The sequence below is a fragment of the Telopea speciosissima genome, chromosome 10 (genome assembly GCF_018873765.1).
Source record: "Telopea speciosissima isolate NSW1024214 ecotype Mountain lineage chromosome 10, Tspe_v1, whole genome shotgun sequence".
Lineage (NCBI taxonomy): Eukaryota > Viridiplantae > Streptophyta > Magnoliopsida > Proteales > Proteaceae > Telopea > Telopea speciosissima.
This window is the reverse complement of record NC_057925.1, coordinates 14,908,575-14,934,420: the sequence shown is the minus strand read 5'-3', so window position 1 is coordinate 14,934,420 and position 25,846 is coordinate 14,908,575. Positions and strand designations below refer to the sequence as shown.

At 38.2% G+C, this 25,846-nt stretch overlaps 2 protein-coding genes and 1 long non-coding RNA gene across 5 annotated transcripts in view; 2 read left to right on the top strand and 1 right to left on the bottom strand.

Moving 5' to 3' along the window:
• LOC122642413 (rhomboid-like protein 20) overlaps window positions 1-15,502 on the top strand; it is a 55,316-nt gene extending 39,814 nt beyond the window's left edge. For both annotated transcript variants that reach the window (XM_043835870.1, XM_043835869.1), the window contains 4 exons: window positions 741-889; window positions 998-1,099; window positions 6,039-6,164; window positions 14,870-15,502. In XM_043835870.1, the coding sequence (XP_043691805.1) occupies window positions 741-889; window positions 998-1,099; window positions 6,039-6,164; window positions 14,870-15,040 (548 nt within the window). In that variant the 3' untranslated portion in view covers window positions 15,041-15,502. The remainder of the gene's footprint in view (window positions 1-740; window positions 890-997; window positions 1,100-6,038; window positions 6,165-14,869) is intronic.
• A 2,900-nt stretch (window positions 15,503-18,402) lies between these two features.
• On the top strand, window positions 18,403-25,515 carry LOC122644071. Its single transcript, XR_006330226.1, has 3 exons — window positions 18,403-18,434; window positions 20,255-20,258; window positions 25,506-25,515. It is a non-coding gene; the product is annotated as an uncharacterized LOC122644071 (long non-coding RNA).
• On the bottom strand, window positions 21,039-25,093 carry LOC122644070 (F-box protein At2g32560-like). 2 transcript variants are annotated; one of them, XM_043837674.1, is made up of 5 exons: window positions 24,330-25,093; window positions 23,961-24,043; window positions 23,575-23,753; window positions 23,268-23,342; window positions 21,039-21,626 (listed from the first exon to the last, which is right to left on the bottom strand). In XM_043837674.1, exons 1-5 carry the CDS (start codon window positions 24,993-24,995, stop codon window positions 21,439-21,441), a joined length of 1,191 nt encoding a protein of 396 aa, XP_043693609.1. In that variant the 5' UTR covers window positions 24,996-25,093; the 3' UTR covers window positions 21,039-21,438. The 2 variants fall into 2 exon arrangements, with proteins under 2 accessions (XP_043693609.1, XP_043693610.1); XM_043837675.1 differs by having other exon boundaries at window positions 23,961-24,040.
• Window positions 25,516-25,846: the final 331 nt, after the last annotated feature.

Below are 25,846 nucleotides of genomic sequence, written 5' to 3'. Positions count from 1 at the left end.
ATACTCTCCATGATAGTTACTTCTGCAGATGTGAAAGATGCTATGTTCTAGTAGTTGGCAGTTTTCTAAGGCTTGAAGTCTCTTTAGGGTAAAAGGCAGTGCAATCATTGTTTGTCTTACTAAATGGGTCTTGATCTTTAGTCTTCCCTGAGATCTATAGAGGTTAGCAGCTTTTTACCTAGTTTATAGGCCTAAAATCTGTGATCAGGTGTTTAAGAATAATATGGAGTGGACTAATAACTGGCTGTCAGCTAACAGCATTTCTCATCAATTTTATGTCAATACTTTGTTACTAATATTGGCTCCATTAAGGTTAATACAATCATTAGTATGTGGTAATTCTTAGAAGGCAATTAATTATTAATTATTAAATGTAATAAAAGCCAAAACAGCTGCAATCAACACATAGCTGAGAGTGGTTTTGCTCACTTTGTTATTTGGTAACACCGTTTTCTTTGTTTCTTATGAAATTTGAGTGGTAGTTACAAATTATAGGTGGTCTTTGGAAGTACAAATTAGATTAAAGGTTCTTCCCACATTGATATGATCTTGATGTGGGCACTTGCATATTGCAGCACTTTCAAGCTTTTTATATTTCTTGTTGTTGGTGTTATACATTTTCCTTAAGCATGTGTTGTCATCGATATTGTTTTCTTGATTGGGAAGGAGGGAGGGGTTGGTAAATGCAGTGGACATTCGGTTGTTTACTAGTAATTCATTTTGGTTCTTTGTTTCTGCAGATCCCTCTAAAGTGCTAGCATCTGGACCCTATGGTCTCATATTTTCTTCATTTGTGCCATTTTTCTTTGACATTCCTGTTTCAACACGGTTTCGTATTTTTGGCATTCACATCTCTGACAAGTCATTCATATATTTAGCTGGTATTCAGGTAAAAAATTATCTATTTTTTTTTCCCAATGGGTTAGCTAGCAAACTTGAATGAATTATTTCTTACAAATTCTGATATTGGTATCAAAATTGACTTTTCATCATGCAGCTTCTTTTATCATCTTGGAAGAGATCTATCTTACCAGGCTTGGGTGGCATTCTTGCTGGCTTCCTATATCGCATTAATCTTTTTGGCTTCCGTAGGATGAAGGTTAGTTTTGTTTTCCGGATTTGCTTTCTTTGCTTGAATGACAACAGCATTTTGAAGGGAAGATCAATCTATCGGTGGTGGTAGTTCTTGGATGGTCACAACAGCAACAACAAACTCAGCCTTATCCCAACTTAATGGGGTCAGCTACATGGATCCAACAACACAAAGTAAGGAAACAAATGTCTAAACAAGAAAATGGGGATGAAGAGATGGCCAAAATAGGGATGGGGGATGAGGTGAGAAATGTGAAAAGGGAAAATAAAAAAAGAAAAAGAAAGTTGAAAGTAAGTGGAAGGAGGCACAGCCCAGCAAGTCAGGAGAATCTCAGCTAATTGAGGTCTGCAACATGGATCCTTGCCCTCCAACAGGCTCTATCCAAGGTCATACTTGGGACAAATCCCTGACAATGCATGTCCTATCTCACAACTTCTCCTATGGTCATTTTAGGCCTGCCCCTAGCTTTTTTAGCTTTTTGGATCGGAACCATATCACTCCTCCTTACTTGGGTGTCCTTAGGCCTTCGCTGAACATGAGCGTACCATCTCAAATGACTCTCTTGAAACTTGTCATTGATCGGGGCAACTCCCAAGTCAGCTCTAATTCAATCATTCCGTACTTTATCCTTCCTAGTTTTCCCGCACATCCATTTTAACATCCTCATCTCTACTACACATAACTTCTCTAAATGACACTTCTTAATTGCCCAACATTCTACCCCATACATCATTGCCAGCCGAACAATAGTCTTACTCCTTTAAGCTTTAAAGGAATACGTCGGTCATCCAATACTCCGAATGCACCTCTCCATTTCATCCATCTTACTTTAATTCTCTGTGAAACATCATCCTCTATGTCATCTTCTTTATTAATGATTGACCAAAATATCTAAAATAGTTATTTTGTGGTATCTCTCTTTCCTCAATTCGCACCATGTCAATATCCATCATAATGTGACTAAAATTACACATCATATACTCTGTCTTCGTTCTACTGATCTTAAAGCCTCTTGTTTCCAAGATTGATCTCCATAGCTCTAACTTAGTGTTAATCCCTGCTTTTGTCTCGTCCACCAAAACGATATCATCGGTGAAGAGCATACACCACAGGACCTCGTCTTGAATGCTATTGGTTAGCTTGTCCATGATAAGCGCAAAAAGGTAAGGACTTAAAACTGAACCTTGATGTAACCCAATCGAAATAAAGAATTCCTTGTCCTGACCTCCCACAGATCTCACACTAGTCACCACGCCCTTGTACATATCTTTAATGACATCCACATATTTACTTGACACCCCTCTCTTCACTAGAAACTGTTGGATTAGATCTCTAGGGACTCGGTCATATGCTTTTTCCAGGTCAACAAAGACCATATGGAGATCCTTCTTGCTATCTCTATATCTTTCCATGAGCCTCCCAATAAGTAGATAGCTTCTTCCACGGTCCTAAAAGTCGGTTAACCTTTTGGGATTGGTGTGTGGTTTGTGTGATTACACTTCCATCAAAAAAATAAGTAGATAGATTATGTCGTGGATCTACCTAGCATAAAGCCAACTTGGTTCATCGATATATGAGTCTCTCTTCTCAACCGGGCTTCAATAACCTTCTCCCAAAGTTTCATTATGTGACTCATTAGCTATGCTTTTATAATTATTTCAGCTTTGGATATCACCTTTATTTTTGTAGACCGGGACTACAATGCTTCTCCTCCATTCATCTGACATTTTCTTTGTGTTCCATAATCCTGTTAAACAACTTGGTTAGCCAATATACCCCACAACCTCCTAAGGTTTTCCACACTTTTATTGGAATCTCATCTGAGCCTGTTGTCTTGCCTGCTTTCATCTTTCTTAGGGCTTCTGTAACTTCCGCCACACTAACCTTTCTTACATAACTATGATGTGTGGTATCATGTTGAATAGAGTACTCGTCTGGGTCAGTTCTACTCTACTCATCTCAATTTAGTAGGTCACAGATATACTCGTCCCATCTCTTCACAATATCCTCAGCCCTTACTTACGCACTTCCTTTCTTTGAGTTATTTGTTTGCTAACTTTTATTTTCCCTAGTTTTAATAATGAGGGATATTTCTTGGGGAAATAATTGAGGTCATCACAAAATGTCCTGTATTCCATGTGCTTGGAGTAAAGAAAAGAAAACTTTCTTTTTCTGAAGTATCTCTTATTTCATAGTGGATAGCCATTTCTATCCGTATGCTCATTCAACCAAAGCTTATTTTGTGTTCCCAGAATGCCAGTATTGTTGTCATGTCATAAGTGTGTCCTACCAAGTTTGTCATGTCATGTCATAACTTTTATTTTCCCTAGTTTTAATAATGAGGGATATTTCTTAGGGAAATAATTGAGGTCATCTCAAATTGTCCTGTATTCCATGTGCTTGGAGTAAAGAAAAGAAAACTTTCTTTTTCTGAAGTATCTCTTATTTCATAGTGGATAGCCATTTCTATCCCTATGCTCATTCAACCAAAGCTTTTTTTGTGTTCCCAGAATGCCAGTATTGTTGTCATGTCATAAGTGTGTCCTACCAAGTTCTTATCTCAATTTGGAAGAATTATCTTTGCTTCCGTCTTATGGTAGAGTTGGGGAATACTGACATTATATGGTGTCTGTAAATTCATTGGCTTGAACTTCCATCTAGTTCTAACAGTGCCTGATCCTGACATCCATTATCATTTTGCTCATGTCTGCACCTCCACATGGTGCTCCTAAAAGCCTTTTTTTCTCCCCACAAACAGATAATTCTTAATCTTCCTGTGAGCTTACCAGTCACCAAGTTGTTGACAACTGATAAAGATGTATCTTTTAAGACCGATTTATATGGAGTCCGTCTGCTTATGAAACTTGTATCACACACATTGATAATAATTCTTATCATACACATTGATAATAATTCTTCAAGACTCCATCTTTTGGGAGATATTTTGGGAAAATTTTAGGTACCTAAGTTCAATCATAAGTAAAGGAGAAATAAAGGAGTGATGTAGATAAGTCATGGTGAAATTGAGCCCAACATCCACCTAATTTCCAAATAAAATAGATTTTACATTTTATTTCATTATACATAAACTCATTTACCCTTAATTGGGAAAAAGATTCTACTTTAGCCATGTGGGAGTGTGGGACCCATATTGGAGATGATCCTTATTGACTAGAATAGTCCTTGAAAGGCTGAAATTCATACCAAGTCAACGTATTTGAAAAATGTTTTAAAATGTCTTTTGGAATTTCTCAATTGACTTCCAGAGCCCAAGATATTAGCATTTAAAATTTTAAACAAATATAGGCCGGGTCATGCCCAACCCGGTCCAAAACAGAACCAACAGCTTAAGAGCCCTCATGGCAAAAGTTAAGTTCGACTAAGAATGGACTTAATTCGATGAGCGATAAGCTTGATTCGATGTTGAGCGCATCTTATTTGATGCCTACTCGATGTCTAAGCGACTTTTCCTCATATCGTACAGAGGCTATTACAAGTTGGAACCCCAAGGGCTGTGTATCAACTTACACTGGGTTTTGTTCGCATACACAAACAGCAACAATAATAGAGAAAAGGAGATGGTCTCGGTACCTCTCAGTTGATGCTGGTTGCAGGTTTAATAAATAGTAACTAGCGGGAATAAGGATAGAAGAGAAAGGGGATATGACCAAGGCCTCTCACCTATGGCCTTGGTCAGTTTCTCACTAACCCTAAGGCTTTTCACCTTTCACAGCATTATTGGCTATTAAACCAAGATTTTCATTCATCAATAAATTGTGGGTTGGAGCTCTAAGGCTCTTAAAATTAAATAGAGTGCTGTAGCACTAGAAACAAAATATGGAAAGTCTAAAAGGAGTCTCACGCATGGTGGAATCTTGTCAATAAGTTACATTAATAAAAAGAAAAGAAATAACTTCAAACTAAGAAGTATCTAAATAGAACTCAAATTAAACTACATATAGTACCCCCACGAGTCTGGTTTTGAGTGAACTCACTAACACCCAGAGACCATGGGCTTGGTGTGGCCTGGTCCAAAAGACCAGTTGAAGAACCATGGACCTAAGTATGGGCCTGGTTCTTCTGGGTTTGCGATAGTGCTTTTTTCTGTAGTACTTGTCTACATGCAGGGCAACTGTAATTTCCATGTGTTACATGTTCAAAAGATAAGGAATGACCATTGAAGATGTCGTACTCCAAGGACTGCCTGAAAATGATTATTTGAAGGTTGGAAGATTAGAAGTCTCAAATTGAATGGGTTTGTAAGGTTAATGGTTGAAAAACTAATTGGTTTACTGATTTTAAAGTGTGACTGGCTATGCTTCAATTATCACATTATCATAAAAAAGTTCCAATGTGTTAAGTTTGGTTGTGCTGGTGATTTAGAGCCGACTGCAGAATGAGGGTGAAATAAGTTAAACCTGGACTGGGATTAGACATCCATAACCTAGAAGAAATGTGTGGATTGTGTGGTACAAGTGTATGAAAACCGCGTTGCATCAGGCCCATGATGGGTTTGGGTCTTGTCATAGGATGGCCAACCCTAATCCAACCTGGACACAAGTCCCGTTGTTTTTTTAGACAAAATTCTGGAAATGACTTAGTTGTTAACCTGCTATTCCAATCTGGATCTAGTTCGTACCAATTGGCTTTGTGTATCTGGTAAGCAGACCAATTAAAACTTGGGTTGGGATCAGGCAACACATAACCTGGAACAAACAAGGCAGGTTGGCACCAATAATTCCTACCTATGAGTAGGTGTAAGTATTGAGGCTTTTAACTTTAGCTGCAAAGAACTTATCTTCTGGAGGGTCTTCTTTCGGGCAGAATTGAGTACCATGACGTTTGCAATGTTAAATTGCTAATAGTAGATTCATATGTTGTAATTCCTAGATCTGATTTTGGTATTTCCTGATAAGTGGGACTTTGCATCTTTGGCTCTATGCAGTTCCCTGAATTTGTCACTTCATTCTTTTCGAGCCTTCCATGGCCCTCTGCTGGAGGTTCATCTCCTACAGCATCAAGTGGAAATATTATTGGAAACATGCCTTCTTACACAGGCCGCCCAGTGGAGGCAAGTATCTTTATTTGTTGCTTTAGGGTTGCTTATCATTTGTGAAGAATTTTCTGATGTTTGCTTCGATTTTTTTTCTCCTTTTGGTGGCTAGTTATTGTATTTCCCCCTTTAAAAAAAATAAAATAAAAATAAAAATAAATATAAAAATAAAAATTCCATGTTTATACCCTCTGGTATCTGTTCATTTGGATTCTGGGAACGGTTTTCTAAATGGCCTTCCATATAAGATATCTATAGATGAGCATCTAGTTCAGCCACATGGCCAGTCAGATGGCACTGAAATTATGCTGACGGGTGGACCCAAAGATCCTATACTCATATATCAAGTTTTGGCCTCAACAAAGTTTTCCAAGTGGCAATATAAATCACTGAAAAGTCTAGGACTGTGGAGAGGGTGGATGATTATAAATGAGGGTAATGCCACAACGTGTGAGGGTATATAATTAAATTTGAATCTGAAATTTGGTATGTGGTGAATCTAGACAATTCCTAGCTATCCAATGATCGGAATTACCAGATCATTCTTCCATGTGGCACATATAATAGGTGTGCTCTCCATAGAATCCTTATGTAGCAGAACTTAAAAGAAGGTCGACCAGAAGAGAAGAAGAGAAGAAGAGAATGAAGAAAAGAAAAGAGAGGAAAACTGGGATAGAATCAATATCCAGGCTCTCACACACCACTCTATTTATAATAACATAATTACATGGAAGAGCTAGGAATGCAGACTCCTAGAACAAATAGGAATCCACATCTCAAACTCAAAAGTAAAATAGGAAACAAAAGGAAAATAGGAAACTAAAAACAAGGGAAGTAAATAACTTAAAATAGAACTAGGAGTTTAAATCACTGTTCATGTCACTGTTCACGCGAACAGTGTCACATGAACAGTGTTACGTGAACAGTACTTCAACACCTTATATTGATGGTTGTCCATAGAAACTTTTGTCTTAATATCCACAACCTTATTTTACCCATTTCTGTGTTGTAGGTTTCCAATATTTGTACTTGCTTTTCATCTATATGTGTAATTGTATTTACTTTTTTTTATCTATATGGTGTTTAAGCATAACAGTTGGGCATACTTATCACAAGTGGTGAGAAAATTAACTGCTATTTTGTCAAGTTTATTCTGTCCTATTTTTCAATTGTTCTAGTTTTTGATTTGGGGAACTCAACCAGTTCCTAGGGGATGCTTCCATCTTCTTTTCTTTTTCAATTTTAAATGACTGGCACCAGAACGGCCAGTAGTTTTGCTGGTCTGGTTCTTCTCCTGCATTGGTATTTCTGTGAGTACCTTTGATCTGCATCAGGATTTCATAAAGGAATATTGATGTTCTGATTTTAGACCGCTGTTCCTGTACATTTTGTATTGTTCCCCAGCGCCTGTGGTCTTATGTGGATGCTTTTTCTTTGGGGGCCTCTTGCCCCCTCTTCTTTCTTTGTTTGTTAAGTGCTTCTCTAGTTTTTCTCGTAAACCAAAAAGCGAATGAAAGATATAAAGCTTCTTAAGTTGTATTTCATTATGAAGTATTGAGTATAAAATTGTGAAGATGAAGGCATTCTATTACACAAACAAAACAGAAAAGGGTCCGACTCTACAAGTGTCAAAAGAATATTCGAATTGCCCCGGGATGTCTTAATTGTCTTTTTAGAATTAAGGGCTCCTGTTTGATTCTAAGTCATCCTTGTATTGACCATCATACGGTAACCAGTTTAATCGCTATGTAGACTTTTGGAAAGTTGTGAAATTTATTGTCAAATATTCCCCTGTTTTCTCCTTAATATGCATCCATAGATGTGACAAGGAGCGTAGAACTATGCGAGAACCTAATCATCATTTTGCTGAATATCTCCTTTCCGTATAGACATTGCTAAATAAATTGTGGATGGCACAGGTTAGTGTAATCATTAAATATTTATAGTAATAAAAAAAGGGGTGGTGTACCCAGTGCACGAGGCTCCCACCACTGCAGGGTCTGGCGAGGGTCATAATGTATGTAGCCTTACCCCTGCTTTCGCAGAGAGGCTGTTTCCAGACTCAAACCCGTGGCCACTTGGTCACAATGGAGCAACCTTTTCCGTTGCACCAAGGCCCGCCCTCACTAAATATTTATAGTAATAAATTATCTAAATTTATTGATGAGTAATTAGTCACAAGAGGAAAGGCAAATTAAAATAAGGCCATCTAATTCAAGAATCATGAGAGGATATAAACTTAATGGTGCTAGTCGAATTGCAAACATTCCATAGATCCCGACTTGGAGAAGCTTTGGCTTTGAGGGATGGGGGAGTCTTTCTCCTGCAGCTGTACGCTGGTACATTTGGCCTGAGAGATTCAAGAATATTTGTGGGGGGTGAAATCATTGTTGATCAAATTGGAGAGAAAATATGTAATAAATACTCTAGGCTTTGAACTTTAATGATTGGAAATATGTCTTGGAAAGAGGGCAGGATCCGACTGAAGGACCTCTACAGTTGGGTCATGGGCTGGGGGTGGGGCTGAGGCCCTCACACTCTGGCTCCTCTTGAATGGAATCTCTGGCTCTTGGTGTTTCAACCACCTCCTCCAGTGTAGCTGTGGCTCTGGCTCATCTCTAGCATGTCTAGATGAACCAGTTCCCCTGGCCATCTGTATCAATCTCTCCTGGTTCATCCTAAAGGTCTCTCTGCTCTCTAACCTTGCCCTCCTCAATTGTGCAGCCTCTGCCGGTGTTCGTGCATCCCAGTCTGGCTCCTCACTGTCATTATCCTCCTCTAACTCAGGCATCCTCTGTAGATATGCATCATTAACCTCGTCCCTGGCTTCCCTCTTCTCTCTCCTAGCTTCTACCCCGCCCTCAAATGCGTTGTCATAGCCCTTTTTATCTTACTTGGCACACAAGGGCAGCTGGTGATATTCCTGTCACCACCAACAATATATCACTTCAGTCTAGTGGCCCCACCTCCCCCAATTCTTTTCTTATTTCTTACAAATTTCTTCTTGTCAGTTGAAAGCATGGTTCTAAATCTTGGTTTCGTAAGAAACCAATACGAAACCATATGCAGTGCCAATTTGTAACTGGTTTTGACATGTTTCGGCCATATTTCAGTAGTTTTGCAAGTTTTGACTTGAATCATCAATATAAATTCACTTATCCCCATAAAAACTTGACGAAACCTGGGAGTTTCGACCTGAATCTGGTTGAACCACCTTATTTATGCCAAATATTATTTAAGTAAATGGTTTTATATTTGTTATTTCATTTACTTAAGAGATTATTCATAAATAAGCAAATTCCCCCATTTGAGTCCAATAAAGTAGTTAGAAAATCAAATTCCAAAAAGATTAAAGTCAACCCCCCCAGTTCAAGAACAAAAACTGGAGTTTCGTCGGTATGTGAAATTTTCAACTTTCTAATTCTAGGGTTTTTCTCAAATCTAAAAATTTCATAAATCTTAATATGGTAAAACATTGCTAAAAACCAACGGGGTGGTAAAATAATCATTTGTTTTGATACCTAAAAAAATATTTTCATCCAGAGCAATTTTGATAGCATCATTCGATACCTAAAAATATATTTTCATCTCGAGTAATTGGCATAAATTAAGGGATAATTCTGGTTCGATACCATTTCCAAGAACATTATAGTATTATGCACTATCAAACTTGGGTCAAAACCACAAGTACCATTTTGAGTGTTCTTTATGTGAAACTAATGCATGGATTGGATTCAAAATGTCAAAAATAGGTAGCACAGCAAAAATCAGGGCAAAAGAGCAACTTTTGGGACTCAAAACTAAGTTTTCGAATTGGGTTGGAGAAAGTACTAGGTTTTGACCGAGATATGGTTGAAACCTGGTATATCTCGGTTTGGGGCTGGCCGAACCGGCCTCGAAACCAAGATTTAGAACCTTGGCTGAAAGGGGTCTCCCATACAGCCATGCAATGACCCCCCCCCCCAACTTGGCCATGCAATACTAGTTGGTACACAGCTGCAACAAGAAGTCAAGAACACAGATTATTAACATGTACACTTCAAATATGGCTTCTAAACAAAAATAATGCATATTCTAAATTTCTCCATAAATATGATATTTTTTGCCTTTTTAAAAATATATTTTTAAATTATTTAATAAGAACATCACCTACTAATCAAATACAGCTGAAAACATATTCCGTATACTTTCATTAATTTTCTTCATTTTTCAAATTAAAATAGAATATTTCTCTGATTTATTTTCATTTTATTTGCATTTCAGCAATTGTTTTTCAAAAATCCTAAAATTTAAATAAAAGAGTAACTATAGTAAAAAAATTCCGACACTGTCACGCCGTAGATCAGACAATAGTGTCTAACATATATTAAATAGGTGTCCATCCATCATATTTAACCCTTATGTTTTTCAAAAACTGCTTGTTGGAAAATGGATTTTTTAAAACAGAAAAAAATAAAAAATAAAAAAATTAACTACCCAAAAATTATCCGACTCCGTAGAGTTGTAGATCAGGCTATTCTAGCTAACATATAGAAACTTGAAAGAAATCTACTATGTATTGTATATATTGTACAAAAAAATTTGAATTTGGGGAAAAAAATACTATTAACTTTAAGCTTGAAGCACCGAGTGTCTAGCAAGGTTGATTGACTTGGAGAATGCAAGAAATATGTGTTAGATGTTGAATTGATGCCAAAAAAAATACAGTTTTCTTGCAAAAAATGGTCACTGTAGTCAAAACTTGCGAAACCAGAGAGCTGTCGGTTGAAACTTGTCGAAATAAACAAGTTTTGATCGAGTTGAGGTATTATATAAGCATGGTCCAACCAGGTCTCGGTCGAAATCAGTAACATTTTGTTATCGACCCATTGTTTCGTACCAAACTGAGATCTCACGTAGCCCCGCCGCCACCACGTCACTCTTTGCACCACCATCATGTGGGTCTGGTTGACTTCTTGACGATCCTCTTTATGGAGCTGAAAGGGGGCCAAGTTAGATGTCCTCAATTTCTATGGGGATTACAATCCGGAATAGTACCTTGACTGGACCCATAGCCTGGAGATATTCTTCCAATGGTACGGAATTAGTGAGAATAGGAAACTCCTATTTTCTGAAATCAAGCTGCACGGTACGGTTCGAGTTTGGTGATCAAGTGTCAAAAGTTGAATCAGACTTGAGGTATCTGGTTGGCTACACTTGGGCTAAAATGGAGGCTCTGAACCAGATTTTGCCTGCAGACTACAAGCAGAGTATGCACCTTTAGTTCTCATAGTTGAGGCAAGGCAGTGAGACTGTTGAGGAATATGTGGCAAAGTTCTACTACTTAGCCAGTAGGTTTGACTTTGAGTGGGTCGGAGAGGTATTAGTGAAGCATCTTGTGAACAATCAGTGCTGGATTGGCTTACAATAGGCTGCCTACGATGGACGATGCGGTACAAGTAGCTTATCTGGTAGAGGAGAGTCTGAATAAGCCTTGCAATCAGAGAAGCTTCCCAAACAATTTCTCTAGGAGTGATAGTGCAAGTAAGCAACCTTTTCGACCGGAGAAGCTCAGAAGCCATTTAGTTAAACATAGGTCAGTGGGTCTTTTGTGGCATCTTCACAGCCAAACCACACTTGTACTCATTGTGGGTGTAGTTTTGATAGAGCTACTTCAAACACCAAGGCTGAGATACAGTGCTTTGTAGACAAGGGTACAAGGTTTTTTTATGCATTTATTTATTTTTTGCTTAATGTCCTAATCGTTTGGTTGTTTTTACCGATAAGGATGCTATACTCATATCCACTGTTTCGGAAGAGCAACGGGGGAACGAGACAATTTATTTGGAGGTAGAATGTGAGCTATTAAAGGTAGCGTTAGTGACACTAATGGGGAACGATATAGCTACGTTCTTCATCATTTTTTTGCCACACATAAGATCTCTGAAGAGGAAGATTGGCGTCGTAACAATATTTTTCAGACTAGGGTTTAGTGCAATGATCGTTTTGTGTACTATGGTGATTGATGGAGACAGTTATACCAACTCGTTTCAGAAGTCACCATTCATAGCTTGAGTTGAAGACGGAGCCACATCCCAACCCAGGCATGGTTTCTTGGGTGAACACCAATTGTCAAAATCCATGATAGCTGTTTGCTCATATATTCTTTTGGTGGGTAGATACAGTGCAGTGTAACATTCTACCTTTGAAGGTTTGTCACATTTTTCTTGGGCAGCCATGGCTAATCGACAAAAAGGTGCAGCATTATGGGTATGAAGATACATACTACATGGTCTATCAAGCACAGAGGGTTAGAGATGAAGCTTCTTCCTGCTAAGGACCTTCCAACACTTGAGCTCAAGCGGACAGCAAGATCGTTTATCCTCCAGCAAGTTGAATCAAAGGGCATCCTTGGTCCTCACCTGAAATCGATGGGGTTGAGTTCTTTTCAGAGGGGGAGAATTGATGCAGTAGCATTATCGTGGTTGGTCACTTGTTCCTACATGGCCCAATCTGAAAACCAGACCGAGAAGAACCAAGTCCAAACCTGGATTTTGTTCCAATAGGAGCTTTTAGGAATTTAATTATTTGTATTGGTCGTTCTTGTAATTTTTTATTTTATTTTATTCTGTTTTATTTTATGGAACTAGATATGTAGGAGAGTTTGTTTCAGTTTCCTTCTTTGGGTCAACTTCAGTTTTTAAGAGTCTATGTATGCTGTAGCTATCGATTCGATATGCAGTTGAATTGAATGAAATTTGAGATTTTCCTCACAGGTTGTGAGTAGTGTGTGATGACCCTCTCCTCTCTCTCTTCTCCCTAGTTCATTTCAGACCCCCTCCTTCGTTCAGGTAAGTTTCTTTCTTAGTTCTCCTTCTACCTTCTCCTTTCCTCTTCTTCTTCTTGTCCGTTCTTTGCTATTTTTCTGTTTCTGGTCATTCTGGAAGTCTCTCAAGTGTGGGATTTTGATCTCCTCCCCTTTCCATTTCTTCCTAAGATTTTGAGAGTTAAATGCTTACCTTAGGGAGACCTAAACCCTAAAGTTTTATCTCGAACCAATTCCTGTGCTGTGGGTTGCAAACCAGCAACTACAGCTGGTTGCTACTGTACTGCCAGACCTTTGTTTCAAAACAATTTTATTTTCTTGCTGTTTGATCTTTCAAGTTGCTACATGTTGTATTCGGGAGATCCAAGATTGTGGAATCTAACCCTAAGTTTGAACTACATTGGATTCATATTGACTGAGTTCTATCGATCAAAGGCAGTAGAGATTACTGCTGGTTTACTGTTCCTATCATGGGTTGAAGAAGACTATTCTTCTTATTTGCTAATGCAAACAGTTCTTGCTTATTACCATAAAATCCCTCCTTTTCAAAGTTTGTTGTCTTATAACCCAATCGGTTATAAATTTTGTTGTCTTATCACCCACTCATTTATAAATTCAGAACAGCTTTTTTTTTCATATTGTAAAGTTTGGTCCTATTACTTGTACTTTACTCATTAGGGTCTAAACTGTTTTTGAATTTACAAAATTGCCACTATCACTGTCATTTGAGTTTCTATCATTCAGGATGGGCCCATAGTGACCCAAAAGCAGGGTTTTCTGACCCGGGGTTGCAGTACATCCCTTTTATTTGAGTTTCTATCATTCAGGATGGGACCATAGTGACCCAAAAGCAGGGTTTTCTGACCTGGGGTTGCAATACATCCCTCCCAAAAAAAAATTCTCAGTTCTCATTGCCTAAAAGTATGTGTTACTTTAGGATGTAGTTCCCTTTGATTCTATTCTTATGTGGTTGTATCGTATGGATTTTCTCACTACTTGCTTTGTCCTACAATATCAGGAAAAAGCAAAACCAGTGGACTGTTTCCAAGGCAAGATCGGCTTGGTTGAAGTGTTTGTTATTATTTTAGTTTTCAGTCCTTGAGAATCTAACAGGACATGATTATCTTCTTTTGAGATTTTTATGACGGAATCATACTTTTCAGGGCCTCACCAGGCCATATGCCTTGGCCACAAGGTGACCAGGGATGGCCAGATACCAGATCAGACCCCGGGGGGGAAGGAGGAATAAGAAGAATAATTTAAAGAAAAGTGAAAGAGGAAGAAGAAAAAGAAGAAAACATTCCCATAATTGGCATAAATATTTGGAAGTGGCTAAAATATGGGCACTTTAGGCTTGGCTTGGGTGCTTTGGCTTTACCTAGGCCTCAAGGCTGCTGGCCACTGTCAACGATAGACAGGGTTGCCTCTGCCTTTCTGACATGAAGATTCTTGTAGTCTTTCAAGTGCTTTAATGACCAGCTGATATTGACAATTTGTTAAGGTGTTGCACCTTGTTTTTACTCTTAACAAATATTACCTTAGTAAGGAAAGAGAAAAGAAGTAAAAGTGTTTTACTTGCAATTCAAAAACATTAATCTTTTAAGTAATTTTGGCTTCACACATTTTCATCGTTCTTATGGGGAAATCTGAATTTGAACTCAAGGTGCAGATTTATGGATTTGTTTAGAAAATCTTATTAATATGGTTGGAAAGTTGAAAGTTGTGTTTTACTTCACACATTTTCATCGTTCGGATGAGGAAATTTACAACTTGAATATCTAGGTACAGACTTATGCATTTATAAAACCTTATTAATAATTGAAAGTTGAAAGTTGTGTTTCCTTGTGGATTTTGTAGTTTCTTAAAGTATTAATAATTGCCTTCAAAGTAACTTCTCCCTCCCTCTTTCACTCTTCAGGGAAACTACCATTCTGTTCCTGTTGCATTCACTATGGAGCCACTTGAGGACTCCATTGCTACTCTGGTCTCAATGGGCTTTGACAGACATGCAGCCAGACAGGCTCTCGTACAGGCTAGAAATGACATGAACATTGCAACAAACATACTCCTCGAAGCTCAGGGCCATTGATTGAAGCCTGGTGAAAATTTTTGCTTGCAAACAGATGAAGAAAAGGAAGTTGGGTTGTGAAGAGTAATCACAGTATATCCATCTAGGCGAAAAAAACATCAGAGAAGACTAACCATCTGCTAAGACCCAGATCAATCTGCTATCTGGAAGCTGACAAGGCACTCATGGTACCATTATTATTTTCTTATTTTTCTGTCAATTCCTTATTCTGAGCTCTTAGTTTCAATATAATCTAATTATACACTAGTGTAACTCTTAGAATACGAGCCTTGTACAATTTGCTTATAGTGTACTTGCTTTGCACATTACTTCAAATGCACTGAAGCTTTGTATAGTTGAAGCCTAAAAATGTGCAGCTGTACTAGTGTGGTTCACTTGTGCCGATATGGTTTGACATTTTTAACATTGTTCGAGTTCGCTCATGACTGAACCATTGGATATAAAGTTAATCTTCAAAGCTCCCACAGCCACCCCCCATGAAAAAAACAAAAGAGTCATTATACAGTTCACTGTCTTAGAAGTTAGAAACTCATTTCTTTTAACTGCCCTATGAATTCTTAAATGGATAATAACCGTCATTCCTGAATGTGCACTGACCCACTAGATTTGGAATTTTCATCTTAAGAAGAAATGACTACATGACTCAAAAAAAAAAATTGTACAAAATAACTGAAATAAGGGTGAAGTTGCTGGCTAGCTTAGTGGGTAAGGTCTTGTGATAGTTGTAGACAAATCCTGCTTACCCTCTTTGCAGTATCCTTTGCATTCCCTCTTCCCTCTCTTGTAGCCTCCTCTGGGGCGTGGATAGGGGTAATGAAAAAACATTTACTGAAATTAATCAAATAATTGGTAATAATAAGGGAGCACTTTGTCTCAAAGGAGGAGAAAAAGAAAAAAAAGGTGGGGGGGGGTTTGTTTTGTTGGAATTTTTATCACTTCCAATTCGCTGCCCGCTCCAATTCCCTCCAATCCCTCGCATAGGAGTAGAAATGACCACCCTACCCCACCTTGGGCAGTGTGTTCAGGCAGTGGGTAAGATGGTCATTTTCACTCTTATGTGAGGGATTGGAGAGAATTGGAGCGGGCAGGAATTGGAGGTGATAACGATTTGGGTTTGTTGCTTTGACCAGGTTTGGAATCTAAGAACCAATTGTTTGAATAACCTGTGGTATCTTCAACAGTAAATTCACAGATCTAGTTACAATCAAATTTTATGAGTGTTTCTTCGTCTGTTTCCCATGGGATGGCAGGGTTTTAGTGCACAGTATTGGTACTGGGCAATGGTATCGGTTGCTGCCGATACTAATATGGACCAGCAGTACCGAGCCGGATTGGACCATTTTGCTGCATCAAAAATACTGATACGGTTTTTTTTTATTTTATCATTTTGCCCCTGGTCTGATACCACTGATAAGATATTGGTATCGGCCATGGTGAATACCTATACGAATTGGCTGTAACAGCCGATCTGATCCCGATACATAAAACCCTGTGGGAGGGAAATGGTGACTATACATTGTTCAAATCTTAAAGAAAAAAGAGAGAGAGAGAATCCCTATTTTTGTTCCTTGTTTTCGTTTCAGTTCAAAATATCATTTGCTAAAAGTTTCAATGCAATGAAGTGGAATTCCTAGGAGGCCGCATGCTACTGACAGGGTACCAACCAACTGGTCCATGTAGGCCAAGTGGGGTTGGGACAAAATAACCAACCCTAACCCAGAAGAAATAACTGAATAAATAACCCAATCAGAGTAGGGGGGGTGCACCTTGGGTTGGGCTGGAATGGGTCATCAACCATAGGTCATCCTTAATTTGGGCTAATCTCAACTTGACCTAGTTCAAGAAGGTCCAAAGAACCCACTTTTAAAAAATGAGCTGGCCAGATTAGGTGGTAACTCTGCTAAGAATTATCATGCTTGGATCAGCTAGCGCAAGTAACCACAAAATCAAACAAACAAGGGGAGCAATTTGAGTCGAGTCTTTTGGCTGCAATGTTATGTGTCCAGAAATCCAATTTAAATAGCTTAATAATAAAAAGGGAGAAAGAAAGTTATTTGGGTACATGCGGTGTGCTGCCTTTGTGCCCAGACACAAGAGAGGGCAAAATGAACGCCATGCCCCCATGGAAAGGCAGAATTTCTTATAGATACAACGGTCATTTCGCCCGTCAATGTGTTTGGGCGCAGGGGCAGCACACCGCATAAGCCCAGATAGCGATCTCTAAACCTAATAAAAATTAGGGGAAAAGAATGCTATCTGGGTGCATGGCCAACGTGGCTCCTGCGCTTAGACACAAAACCACCCTGACCCCATGGAAAGGCAGAAAACCCATCCAGGTCAATGCTTCAATGTGCGCTCCCATTTGACCAGCACGTACATGCAAGCGCTAGAGACCTAGACATCGTTCTCTTGTCCTAAAAATTAATTTACATTGATTTAATTGAACATTTGATTGTTCCAATGTTGTGCCTTAAGTAGTTGCAACCTTTGTTAACAAAAACAGGAATGACAAAAAATACAGTCTTACGGTATTGGGTTTAACGGTAAAAACTTGCAAACGAACAGTCAAATAAAGTGGTAAAAATGAGAACGGTAAAAAGCGGAGAGCAAACGGTACGAGTTTTAAACGTTTATATTTCAAAAAAAAAGGGAAAAAAAACCCAGCACTATTCTCATATAAATTGAGGACTTTTTATTTAAAATACATGCTTCTAATTTCGGTGTCCATGCATTGACCTTGATTTGAAGGTGATATCATGAGAAATGTAGCCCTTCGAGTCATCTTTACGTCGGTGAAAGAATCAGGTCGATCAGAGTTCGGGAGAGAGATATGGTCAGTTAAGTAAGCCATTGTTCAACAAGTCCAAGGTCTTAAAAAAGGCCAAAAAAATAGGAACATGTTTTAAACGCATTTAAAATAGGAATGCTTATCGTTTTTCCGGTTTTCCCGTATGTTTGAGAAACATACGACAACATGTGTTTAAAACAGTAAAAATCGAGAACACATTCAAAACTCTGTTTTTCCATTTTAAACATGTTTTTGTTGAAAGAGGTTGCAACTAGCAACAGAGCTAAACACTATCAATATTGTTGCTGCATTGTATGGGTGTGTGTATGATTATTATAATTCCAAATTACAAGTATGAATGTTCATAATTATCCTCATTCAGTCTGTTCTTTGTTCCATCCCTACTTATCTCATGTCTACCTTTTTCTTCTCAAATCTATCTACTAACAATGAATTCAATCAATGCAAAATTTTGGAAGGGACACAAACCTATTAAAAAAAACAAGTTAAACCTCATCTCTTGGAATTGAATTCACACCCCTAAATCAGCAAGGGATTAGGCATGCGCTTATCCCATATTCACAACAAAGCACTCATATATATGCTGTGTTTGATATGCATTCTTGGAATGTATTCTAGGTTGATTTCGCATTCTCGGACAATAAAAACAACTATTTTATCATCCAAGAATGCGAAATCGACTTAGAATGCATTCCAAGATTGCATACCAAACACTGCCACAATCTGGGATGACGTCTTTATTTCTCAACCGAATACCCTTTGGGCCAGAATTCTCAAGTCAAAACACTTCAGATCCCATTCTCTGCTCAGCCATAATATTGCTTTACCCAAAGGATCTTGCATTTTGGAATATGAAAAATCATACCAGAATTGCAACAATCATCTATTGGAGTGTTGAAAATGGCCAATCTATTAACATTTGGAACACCAATTGGTTGCCAAAATTTGAGGGAATGAAAATTCCCTGTTTTGTAACTCCACACTAAATATATAAGTTGGTTAGTGATCTCCTCATTAATAGGGAATGGAATGCTAATCTAATCTCTACCATGTTCCCTAATCAGATAGCTGTTGCAGTCACTTCTATTCCCCGCGATATCACCACACATGAAATCTATTGGAAATTTTTTTGCTAAGCGCTTGGATCCATTATGTGGCAGATTAGATGGGATTATAATTTTAAGAACATGCAAACCCTAAGGTTCCTGATTCAAATATTAAATTTCAGTCATATCGAAGTTGGTCACGTGGCAAAACAAATCAACCAGAGCTGCACAGAATTTTGAGGAGGTTAAAGGTGTAAATTGCTACATCACTCTTCCATGTGGTAGAACAAATGTGCTTACCCATTGATTTTGTCACTAGATGATTGAATAAAACTCTTCTTCTGTAAAACAATCATATTTTGTAATATTGGGGATATCCGGATTTCACTATTTTGTGATAAGCTTGCCATCAAAGTAAAGCACCAACCAAGGTGGAAGTCTTTTCTCTATGGATTTGTACTGACATTTTATCTTTTCTTTAGTTTCTTTTATTTTATTTTTTTCTTATTATCAAAAAGAAAAAGGAAAAAAAAAAAAAACCCATCTTCTGTTTAATATATATTTTTCATAATTTTAATCTTTGGTGGGCCATTTTGGATCCTAAAAATAGGCTCTACTTAGAAAAAAAAAAAATGTCAATGATCATTTTTTATTGTTAAAGGTGGCACAACACATACTGTTTCAGTTGAACTCTTCCTTGGTTTCTTCCTAAAACAATGTTTACTTCTCAAGATCTTCTTGGATCCATTTTACCAAGGTGTGCCAAAGTGAGCTGCATGAAAGTCAGTTTCCACTGCTATTATAGAATGCTACTTTGCTTGTATTACAGAAGAACCTGCTAATCCACTTTTAATCATATATCACTTTTGGCTATTTGTAGCACAGCTAAGGGTGGCAATATCTGAATTGACCAACCAACCCAACACAAACATGAGCTGCTAAATCCTAATTTCGGTTATGTTGTGGCCATGTTTGGGTTGGCACAAAAGTGATACTAATCAAACAAGTAATTTTCATATGAACCAAGAATCACTCACTACAGCAATGGAAGCCCTAGGCAGGATTAAACCCTGCCCAAGTTGCAAGCCTTTGGTCTGCATTGGAATGAGGATATCATGCTGGACAGAGTAAGAAAGAGATGGATCTTCCTTCCTAGTTAGATTATTTAACATTCAGGGGCTCTTGCAGTCCAATGTCATATATCCTACAATTGAGTATGAATTTCCAATTATCAGCCCTCATACTCAATCAAACAGGACGCCGAAGTCCCACATAACAACACACAAATCTACAACAATATCCCCAGCTTGAATTGCTCAAGTAGCATCCTTCAAAATTTAAGTTGTCAACATCTGTTAGTGGGGTTTTGAAATCCCATTATCATCAAAACCTAGACAGGAGTAAGTAATCTTCCTCCAATCTTAAAATAGCAACTCTCTAGGAATACTTGTAAAAATATCTGCAGCTAAAACAGGGGCAAAGATAAGAGTTAGGAATCTTCTTTCTTTCCAATGCAATGACCCACATCTTCTATAACTGTTCACATTGTTTCAGATAAACACAGCTGAAACCAAAACAGCCCCCATATAAGCAGTGGATGCAATGGATTCAACAAGTCAGGTTGATGCCAAGGGCAATGACTGTGTACCACATTTCCCTCTCTTCCCTTTTCTACTGCATACTGGATATTCTGATTTGGTTTTCATACTCAATTTTACAAGGATCACGGTTGAAATGTTCCAATACTCCAGTTACTTCGTGTAACTTTCATTTAGTTTTATATTTTGATCAAAAATGAATTTAAAAATGACATATTTCTCCATTGACAAACCAGGGCTCTAAAAAACTAGAGCTAAAATTTATTAGGTAAATATAATCTGTTTCTGTAGCTATGACTTTCAAAGCCTGCCATGAGCACCAGATTGTCCACCAATTCAGGTTTTCAGGAGTCACATTAGTACCAATCCTAAATAACTAGATGTACTGCACTGAGTTCAACATATCTTGACTAGCCCTGCCCTCAATTAAGCCCAGTTCAAAATAAACATAGATCACCCAAGTAGGCATGTGTAAAGTACAAGGTAATCAGGCTTCTAGGCCTCTTAGATTAAACAGCATAAACCTACACTCCAGGACTCCAACATGTCAGAAAAGATGTTTCCTTCCCTTCAAGAAGACTACAATCAAGTAATGCATGAATGCTTAAAATTAGGAGAAGAAGGTTAGGTTATAAATTGAGTGGACTGGTGGAATAAGTTTTGTACAGGTTACACTAGATTTCTATAATGTGTCAATATGGTACAGTAGTATTTGCAATGACACTAAGACTAAGGACAAGGAGGCCTCAAGCATGGATAGGAGTCGCATCAAATGGCTACGAATTCCCACAGTCGCATCAAAAAACATGGCCTCCGCATCCATCCATCTAAAACCAAAGCCTATCCATCTTCTAAGAAACAATATATTGAGTTATTAAATTCTTTTACTGCGGTTCAATCAAATAGGCTCGGATATATAGTTAATTTTCTCTAAGCTATGGGAACCTATTCTAAGACTTCGGTTGGCCAGAGCCGCTTCCACATTGAGATATCCTCCTTGTTGTAAAGTTTTCTAATTCCTCCATAAAACCCATCTGCTTCATTTCCTTCTTCCCGATGATCCTTCCTGCTGATTGACGCTCGCCTCCATCGTGATCCTGGAGTGTAATGGTTGAACTCCAAGACGACAGTATCTGTCAGCATGAGTTGTGTAAGATTTAATAAACAATTAACCGAGATCACAGTATAAACACTTTAAGTGGAAAATACGAAGTTGCAGAATGTCATCAAAGTATTGCACCATAGAAAGTCAATACGAGAAAAAATTGTGTCTAACTAGGGGGATGTATCTCTTCTGAGATAAGGCCCCTGCTGATAGTCCATAAAGTGGTTCTAACATCCAACAGTGACATACTGGTAAGACAGTAAGGACCCATCATTTTCCGGATCCACCAAGGGATATCCTATCCTATGCAATAATCCACCCAAAAAAAGATGTGAAGAATGGTCCATGAGAATTCCAATGGATACAGGGTATCTCGGTACCTAACGGATCTAAAGAAAACATAGAGCAAACAAATCAGCTGGAAAATTTAATCTCCTTTAGCAGTCATTGGAAATTTAGCATCACTGAGACAGATGCTTTAGGTGTGGTGCTGATCCCTACATTTGGTCAACCCATGTCTAGATTCAACTTTCAACTAAATAGAGGAGAAAATCTAAAATTGGAATCTGTTTGTCAACTTGGGTTTGGTCCAAGGATTGAAGACTGTCCTGTGGAGAACTCACACAAGAAAGGAACCATTGATTTGGTGTTGACTCTACAGTGTCAGGTTTATAAGCAACTTGTATTAGTAAACCCTACAATCAAACAGCTAGGCCAGAATAATCAACAGCTGTAGAAAACTGCTTTGTTGACAGCAATGAAACATGTAAAGAAAATCAAAAATTGGAGTAACATGGGTTCTTTTTTTGTTAGCCCAAAGATTTAAACATGGCCATATCCACGAAAGGGCGAAGTTTACATGCCTAGGGTGCTAGAATTGAAAAGAAAAGTAACTATATGTTCTTTCACAGATTTCACTGAGTGGACCAAGGTCCATGTCCAGATGGGTCTCCAGCACAATAAAGATTTCAAGCTGCAAGTACCAAGTAGATGTAGAAGCTGTCTCTGCAAAGAATCTGCAAGTTTAAGAGTAATGCATCTAAACCATTTATCAGGTATTTTATATAAAACATGAACTTGTTCTTTGTGATTTTTTCTGCTAAAATTGGGTGCAGTTAACACTGATTAAAGCCAAACAATAAAGGATAGTACTGAGGAGCCTTGATTGGTTTAGTCATATGGTATTGCTATTGATGAGGGAAAGTCAGAAGGGTATACTCTGATTAGAGTGTATGGAGTCTATTCAAACAGCTTAAAGAGTTGTCGAGGGAGATTGTAGCACCACAGTTCAAGGAATTGGGAGAGGATCGACCGTTTCATATCAGAATTGGCCGAGCCCGATCCAATTCAGCAGATCTGATGTAAATTTCTAATGTTCAGGCAAATTCCGGCTGGATCGAAATCGGTGGAGGACGATCCCGTCTCTGATTCCAATTACTTGAACCTTGGTTGTAACTTTCGAGGAAAGAGACATCTGTCTAGAGGCTAGAGAGGTTTCAAGAAAGAAAAGTACCCAACATTTGGGTCTGATCCAAAACACATTAATGAATTATCTACTAATCTCATCACATAGAGAAGTTTTCAGATCAGCTAGCAGAAATCTTTAAGTGTGGAGGGGGGGGGGGGTGGGGCAGAAAAAGGAAAGATAATAAATCTTCAGTTTTCTTACCACTAGAGTAACAATTGCAGTGATTCTCATTCCTGCTGCATGTTTCCAAGTGACCAACAACCCCATACCACCAACCTGGAAAGAGAGCACAAATTATTAGGTCATGTATTTAGTTACCTATATAAAGATATTAAATTCATCTATAAATCATTAGAGAAAACCATATTTGATTAAGGAATATTAAGATGCTTGAACAAGGCAAAAGTTCGAAAGTTTGTTGAAAGCAAACTGAATCTAGCACTGTGATGATGATAATAAATTACAAAATGCTGGAAGTGTAGATGATGTGAGGTCTTATTGAACGCACCATATGGGAATTCTTTGTTTCTTCTCCACTGAATCTCAATATGATCACCTGGGCGTAAATCAGGCAAACAGTCAGAGACATAAAGATCATGAGGAGGAGTATCAACAGGTGGTGCCCTTAATCTGTGCCATTGCACACCATCCTCTATCACAATGGTCCTCTGTCCATGTGGTGGGTATCTACAAGACAACAAAAATGAAGCTAATCCATGACATACACCACTAAAGGCACTAATGCCACTACAAAAGTGCTGATATCCACAAGAAAACCACTTGAAAATACATGTTTTCCCCTTTGCATATAAACTGAAAGAGTGAAAGGAGATGAAGAATCAGAAATGTTATTTCAGAATTCGGGCATTGAGAAGACCATCTCACTTTTATTACCTTGCACGAAAGGTATCTGTGCAGGAATCATAGCTTAGTTCTGCATCATAACATGATAACATAAACCCAACATGCCCATTCTGCTAAAAGAGAAGCACAGAATTATCAGTTATATGTCCAACAGAAAAGAAAGCCATTTTAAACTAAATCCACTTCATTGAGAGGCTTAAACTACAGGCAAACAGATTAAAGGGAAAGGAAGTTCTTACATATCATTTAGAGCTAAGATCCTATGACTTTTGTTGAATTGAAGCAAACCATAGATTACTATAAACAGAAGGAAAGCTATAGAAAAGAAAAGGAACTGAAATTTCAATTGAGTACGGAAGACAGACAAATCACAAACGTTTGTGGATCTAAATTCAATACCTCACGGTTGTAGACCTGGCCTGGGAACCAGAACTTGCCACTCTCAAGAGAGAGATACCTAGACATCAATGAATCAGCAGGCAAGGAACTCTTTTGCTTATTACTACTCTCCACCTTGGATTTGAACCATGAAAAAAGCCAAGCACAAGACAGGGACCTGATCAAGCGCTTCCGACCGCATCTTTCCAAGACACATGAATCCTTTTTAGAAGCAATCTCCCATTGCCATTCACGAGAAGCTGCACGACCAATTAGTCTTCCCCATTTCTCCTTCATGTGCCTCTCCCAGAGGTAATCACTTCTACACCTATCCCTCAAAGAACTGCAGACCCCTGACATATTACACAATCCTTCAGGGAGAAGCTTCCCAAGAATGCATTCCAAGGCCAATTCAGGCAAATCTAATACAGATGTGTCCTCTGACTCCTCCACATTTTCCACTTTTGCAGAAAAACTCTTCCTTTTCATGGAGATAGCTGATGGGTTTTCAAAGTAAAAACCAATGAGCCAACTCTTTCTCAACCAAGACAAAAAGAAACAAGATAACTCCTTCCAGAAACAGAGAGACATCAATCTCATCTCACTTGCCCATGGTGGGAGAGGCTTGAGAGGGAAGGACTTAGAGAGGAGAACAAATGAAAGGCAAGATATCAAGAAGAAAAGCATCAGATATGAGGAGTTCTCAGATGGGCAGTTTCAAATAATGTTGCACAAAAAATATAGAAGCTGAAAGAAGGACCAATTGCTAAGAAGCAATGGCAACCATATATAAGGGGAAAAAAAGGAAAAGAAAAACAAGAATCTCCTCCCTCGCAAGATACCTGTGGATGAATAAGTTAAATTCGCTCGACAAAGCCCACTAGACTGTACAAGTGGGCCTTGTCAAAGACTTAACAGAGAAGCTGTCCAAGCGACAAGCTTTGAACCTTTGATTGTTGGTAGCTAAGGTTAACCAACATCAAATCCAAACCAATCAAAAGAGCTTTTTTATTTGATCAAAGAAGCATCTACTTGCAGTGGTCCTCAATCCAGAGAATTGAACCACACTAAAGAGCCAAGACAACTGTCAGTAAATAAAGAAAATCTAACAAGAGAAGGAGAAGGAGAGGAAATTAGATGCAATCCTGCAATGACAAAAAAAATTGTGAAGATCAGATGTGTAAGGGGTTTTTGAAGAACATGAAAATCTGACAGAGATGGAGATTTAGATACAGATACAAACACCAAAAATTTCCAAATCACTGTTTTTTTAAGGAAGAACAGCACAGAACTATAGAACTATAAAGATAAAGGGGGTAAAAGAAGGGGAAGACCAGATCTGAGTAGTTGCAGATGGGCCTCAAGTAGTTGCAACGAACACCTTTATAAAGTATAAACCAATCAAAAAAAAAAAAAGATAATAAAATATGACAGGAAATTCAAGGTAAAGAGAGATCTGAGATTGATGAAAATGAAGATGAACGTGAGGTGGGTCCTCCTTCAGTTCATCTATATCTTCATCAAAACCAACCTCTCTT